This window comes from Pipistrellus hanaki (assembly GCF_964339955.1).
Source record: "Pipistrellus hanaki genome assembly, chromosome: 19".
In the NCBI taxonomy this organism is placed as follows: domain Eukaryota; kingdom Metazoa; phylum Chordata; class Mammalia; order Chiroptera; family Vespertilionidae; genus Pipistrellus; species Pipistrellus hanaki.
In genome coordinates, this window is record NC_140521.1 from 16,797,929 (window position 1) to 16,803,928 (window position 6,000).

At 61.6% G+C, this 6,000-nt stretch overlaps 1 protein-coding gene across 5 annotated transcripts in view; it reads right to left on the reverse strand.

Annotated features, from left to right (window-relative positions):
* The window catches only part of IGSF9B (immunoglobulin superfamily member 9B), a 52,293-nt gene extending 46,573 nt beyond the window's left edge, over positions 1-5,720 (reverse strand). For 3 of the 5 annotated variants that reach the window (XM_084868257.1, XM_084868259.1, XM_084868258.1), the window contains exon 1: positions 5,406-5,720. In XM_084868257.1, coding sequence (XP_084724383.1) covers positions 5,406-5,469 — 64 coding nt within the window. In that variant the 5' untranslated portion in view covers positions 5,470-5,720. The remainder of the gene's footprint in view (positions 1-5,405) is intronic. The other 2 variants (XM_084868256.1, XM_084868255.1) reach the window with 1 other exon arrangement.
* Positions 5,721-6,000: the final 280 nt, after the last annotated feature.

Below are 6,000 nucleotides of genomic sequence, written 5' to 3' on the forward strand. Positions count from 1 at the left end.
AGGGCATGAGGCAGGTCCTCAGAGAAGTCCCCGCCTCCTATGGTCTCCCCACCAGTGTGCTCACAGCCTTCGGACCCTACTCCCCTTCAAACCTCTCAGGGCGGAAGTCAGAGGTCAGGTGGGCCCGGACTGACCTGGCCAGGAAAGTGTCCCATCTTCTGAACAGCAAGGTACTGGGAGGAGGGGCGGGAATGGCAGGCGGCCTTCCTCCGGAGGGACTGCTCCTCCCGTCCCTCTGTCCCTCTGTCCCTCTCGGGTGGGCTCCCCGCGGCCCACAGGGAACCGTGCTTCAGCCAGGTCACCTTCCCGGGAGCCCCTCCTCCAAGAGCTCCAGGCAGGAAGCAGCCAGGAATGGAGCCAGTAATGCAGCCTCGGCTCTGCGCCTTTAAGGACTCCTCAGCAGCAAGCCACGGCCACACCCCACGCGAGCCCTCCCCACCACCGGGGCGGAGGCCTGCACCTGCACACTCACGCATGGCCAAATACATGCGTGTGCTCGGAAGCCGGCAGGCAGGCCCGACCAGGGGAGCACACGGTGGGCCCTGCCTGCCACAGGGCCCCGAGCCTCAGGTGAGGAGCCAGGTGGACAGGATAAGTAAGAGGCAATCAAAGCTCTATCAGACTCACAACAGAGAGTCAGCACGCCCTGCTCTGACGCTGGGAAGGAATGAGGACTGGCTCGGCTCACACAATTGTGAAGACGACCCTCCGTGCAGGCTGTCTGCCACAGACTGTCTTGGTGGGTGCCTGTGACCAGGAGGGAGGTACAGGAGATGGGGCAGGGGACAGAGGGACAGGCCAAGAGGGAGCATCTCCAGTCCCTCTTCTCAGAAGGACAGTGGGGCTGGCTGGGCCCTCCCTCGAAGCCCTGGCCACGTGGACTTCTCCCCCACACCCTCATGGAGGCCCTGCCTCTGCTCACCAGTCTGCTGCTCATTCACGCAAGAGAAAACACAGAAGCAGGAGATTCCGCAGAAAAATAGGTCAGCTGCCTGGGGCAGGCTGAACTGGCACCCGTGGGCAGTGCCCCCGAGGGGCCAGGCTACAAGCTGCTCTGCAACCCAGCCCCCTCGCCCATCTTTCCTGCGACCCAGCCCTGCTGGACTTGCTGTGCTGAATAACCAGGTGTCAGAGCACTGAGGCAGGACATGCCTGTTATTGGCATTCCCGGGGCTCGACCTGGGTTTGTCCCCCCACATAGGCTTTCTCTCCAGAACCTCCGGCATCCTTAAATCTAGAGCTTGGGCTGGGCCCCCAACTTTAGAAACTTCTGGGCTGCCTACACTCAGGTGCAGAGTCGGGGACAGGAAAGCGAGGCATCTGTTCTGAGTCTAGTCTCCGCCACCCACGGCTCTTGGAGAGGAGTGACTCCCTACCTCGTGCCTGCAGACTGACTGCCCCTGTCCTGCTGCGTTCCACACGTGTGCGCGCACACAAACACACACAGGTGCAAACACACATGCTCACACACATACAGACACATGCACATGCACACGTGCACACAGACGTGCACACACCTCCGGACAACTTGCACCAATCACAGCTCTTCATAGCTCAGAGCTGTTCCACACAAGCTGCTCACCTATCCTAGGGAAGCAGGCAGAAGAAACTCGCTCCCCTGAGCCCCAAGCCCCAGCCTGAAGAGGCCACAGGATGGGGCAAGGGGGGAAGATGTTAGTGGAGAAGTGTGGTAAATCTCAGGCCCGGCCCCCTTTGGGGTTCATCTCCCACCCTCAATCCCTGGGCAAGGCACACAGGAAGGTGCCCAGCATACCAGATGAAAAAAGGGCCACAGAGAAGAGAAAGCGCAGGCTAGGCTCTGAGAACCGCACCCAGGCTCCCTGGCTGGGCAGGCAGAGGGGAGAAAGAAGACGCAGGCGCTGGAGAAGGCAGAGCCAGGAGAGAGGGAGGGCAGGAGATGCTGAGCTTTAGATGCTCAGGAGATGCTGGGCAGCCTCTGCTTCTTGGGTAACCGGATCCCACTTTCTATCAGAGCCATAAACATGAAACCATCCAGCTCCGGGACCTGACAACTCCAAGTCTAGCAAGTGCTGGGCCTCAGGCCAGGAGCTGAAAGCTGATTCTTCCCACAGTTTCTCTTCAGCTTCTCCCGGGGCGCATGCTGCCCGGCACAGCGCTGTGCTGGGGCCCTGTGCACGCCACCTGCCACTTGCTGAGCCAGTCCTCCCTAGCGGATGGGCTGCCCAGGAGGTCTTCCCAGCAGCCCCGGGCCTGAACCTCCTCCCTCTTGTCTTCATTACCAAAGGGAAGACAGAGAGGGCACTGGTCCAGCTACCCGCAGGATCTGAGTCAGAACTCCACTTTATTTGGGGACACTGGAGTCAGGGATAATCCAGCCACAGAATCTGTGGGAGAGAGGAGGAGGGAGCCCTGGGCATCAAGGCCCAGAGTCAGTCAGCTAAGCGTGGTCCAGGGTGCTCCCCAGGCTTGCTCAGCAAATGTCTGGGATGCTGAGACTCCAATCGCCACCTACCAGACTCCAGATACGTCTCAAGTCTCTCTCTTCCCATTCCCTCCCCAGCCTCTCCACCCACCTCCATCCGCTCCAGATGCGCAACTCAAGTCAAATGAGGAGCTCATCCCTACCTGTGTCCCAACCCAACAATGCCCAAGGGGCTGCCCCCTTCCGCCCCTGGGCTAGAGTAGCCCTGCTTCCAGCAAACCTAAACCCAAGCATGGCACTGCAAAGCCCCTCCCCTTCAGGAATTCCTCCCCTCCTCCATCCCCGGAAGTCAACTCTGCCAGTCAGAGAGCAGCTGAGCTGTCACACAGACAGAGCCAGCATTTGAACACCGCTTGCTGTTTCTCCCGTGAGCAGGCGCCTGCCAGGCAGGCCCCCCTTCTCCCTCTCTGCAGAGGCGGAGAGGCTGTGACCTCCTGCATCCTTCCCACAGACCTCTGGCCACGGACAGAATCCCAGTTTTGCAGACCTTTCAGAGGCTTTCCACGTAGCCCCGTGGCCTGCATGCCCTCCACACAGCTCCCTGGGCTGCAGAGGGGTGACAGGTTCTCCCTGACAAGGTCAGCCCATGAAAGGGAACGTGGTTTCTGAAAGAGGCAGCCTTCTCAACTCCTCCCCTAGGCCCTCCTGGAGCCGATGCCCTGAACGCCCCCAGGGAAAGAAACCCAGGAGAAGACTGGAACCCTAGAGATAATGAAATGATGATGATGATGATGATGACATTTATTGAGCACTTACTATATAACAGGTAGTCACTCATTTCTTTATAGCATGAAGGTTCACAAGAAACCCCACTAGCTCATCCTGGGAACCCCATTTTCCACTGAGGCAAGTGACATTGAGAGAGCTTAGACAACTTGCCCAAGGTCACTAGGCCAGCAAGTGGCAGAGCCCAGGATTCGAACCCAGGTCCGTTGACTCTAGGCCTATGTCCTTAACCACTACCTTCAGAGCCTCTTTGAGCTAAAAAAAACCAAAAAACAAAAAACAAACAAACAAAAAAAAACAACCCAAGACCAATAAGGGGTGGCAGGCAGGAGTACAGGTCAAGCCATCCCAACCAGAAGGCCCTCTCCACAACCTTCACGCCCACCAACAGGCAATCCTAGGAAGTCCTCCCTTCTGTCTGGCCATGTTGTGTGTTGCTGCGCTACATACACGCCTCTTCCTTTATTCTGGGCTTAAACTTGCAGACCGTCCATCCCCTCACCCTGGCATCTCCACGTCAGAGGCTATTTCAGAGCTTCCCTTCACTGTCTCCTTTTTATTCAAAGATCCCAGCATATCCTTTTGTGCTTTCAGTGACAGTCCCATAGCAGGAACGTACCAAAACCGGGAGGGGAGGATGAGGGCATTGGAAGACTACAAGGCAGCGGGGGGAGAGGAGGCTGAGGATGGAGATTCCCAAGCACAACTTGACCCACCTCGCACCCACCCCCGTTCTATAGGCTCCTGCAGTCCCCCTGGCTCAGTTTTCCCACCTGGGAAACGGAGAGTCTGAAAGCCAGCCAGGTCACTATGCCTTTTTAACAAAATCGCCCTTCCCTGAGCCCTCCTCTGGTTCTGTTTTCAGCTCCCTCCTCCCCCCCAAACAGCACGGTAGTCATTCCTTCTAGAAACTTTCTCAAATCACTTCCCCTTTCCCTTGCACTGCCCAGACAAGGTGAGGAGAGGACCCTGTAAAAGGTGCCTCCTGCCACCCCTTCTGCCCTCCCGCCGCTGGGCGCCGGCTCTCTCCCTGGCGGGTCCCCCTGCCGACTTCTGTGCCAAGGCGGGTTCCGCGCAGCCACCTCCTCCAGGCGAACTTGCCCGCCGCCCGCCGGTTGTGTCAGCGGCTGAGAGCCGTGAGCTCAGAGTCCTGGCACCCTCTGGGCTGCGCTCCTACTTCCATACAAGGGCCGAGAGCTGGGGGTGCCACCCAGCGGCTTGCAGGTCGCCTTGCCTGTCTCCGGAGCAAAAGCCCGCGCGTTCACGCGCGCATCGCCCAACTCGCTGGCTTCCCTCTGGTCCCTTCCCAGCTCAGACAAGGGGACGGAAAGGAAAGAGGAAACCTCCCTGTGCTCCGAGACGCAGCCACGGGGGACCCCTTCCCCGCTGCCCGTGTCCCCCGCCAGCTCTGCCTCGCAGCCCGGAGGGCGGCCGGGGCGGCCCGGCTGCTACGCGCTCCCCGGGAACTTTTACCTGGCCGGGCCCAGGTGCGGCTCAGCCAACACAGATGCCAGTCGGACAGGGCTGGCCAAAGCCGACGCTCCTTGGAGCCCGCAAAGGGACCCCCACCCCGCCCCCACCCCCACCTCCACCCCTCTTCCCTGCTCTGGGTTCTCCATACGCCCCCCGCGCTCGGAGAAGGACCCGACCTCTGGCTGCCAAGATTTGGGGTCAGGAGGGGCGCGAGCTGGAGCGGTGGGCGCCCGCAAGGCCAGTAACCCAGAGTCCCCTTAGCCGTGGGTGCCAGGAGTCCCAAGGCTGTGGGTCGCACCTCCCTGCGAGGGCTCGCCTGGGAGCGGTGGCGCGACTGCAGCAGCCTCCGGAACACCCGCAAACTCCCGGCACCCAGAGTTAGGGGAGCCGCCGACTCCCCGGCGCTCCGGGAGACCGCCGCTCCGGCTCCGGGCGCTGGGCACTGCACGCCGGTGTGCAGGTGCGGGGCCGAAGGTGGGCTAAGTCGACCCCCCAATCCAAGGTGTCTTCTCCCGAGCGCCCGGCAGCCCGAGGGGACTGGGACCCCCTTGCCGCCTGGACCTCCGGCCCGCGGCGGCCCCCGCCCTCCCCGCAGTGCCCGGCCGGAGCCCGCCTGGCCGGAGCTGGAGCCTCGCCCGCGGACAGGCGCGGCGCTCGGAGGGACCCGGGAGCGGGAGATGGGGAGGAGGAAGGGGCTGAGGACAACGGGAGGGCAGAGCAGGGGCGCTGCACTTCAACTCACCTTGAGCTGCCAGACCTCGGGTGCTGATCACACTTGCTATCAAAGTGGCCACATACCAAATCATAGTACTATCGCGCGCCAGCCAGGAGCCTCATCCTATCGCAAAGTACTCCTGCGCCGCTCACTTCTCGCCCGAGCGCCTGCTCCCGCCGGCTCGACCCGCCTACGCCCCGCGCCGGTGCAGCTGCAGCCCGGGCGGCCCGCTCCCCATCCCTCCCTCCGCGGCTCCGCTCGGCTCGGCGCGCAGGCTCCCCAAGCCCCGCGCAGCGGCACCTGCACTACCAGCCCGGGCGGAGCGCTGCCAGCGCCACGGTGAAGCCTAGCTGGCCCGGCCTCCGGCACCGCCCCCCGCCTCCCGCCTATTGGCCACCGCCCACAAGCCTCGAGGCAGATTGGCTCCGAGGCCTGCCCGTCACGGCTGGGGAGGCGAGCCCATTTCAAGGTGCGTTGAAGCGTAGCCAGCACAGAGCCGCAGAATCATGCGCATTGCCCGAGAGAAGGCGTTGTAGCGGCTCTGCTCTGTTCTCTCGGCTCACCACTGCAAGGCAAGTTTCTGCTAAAGGAAATGGTAGCTTTTCTGGTTTGATAAGGGGAC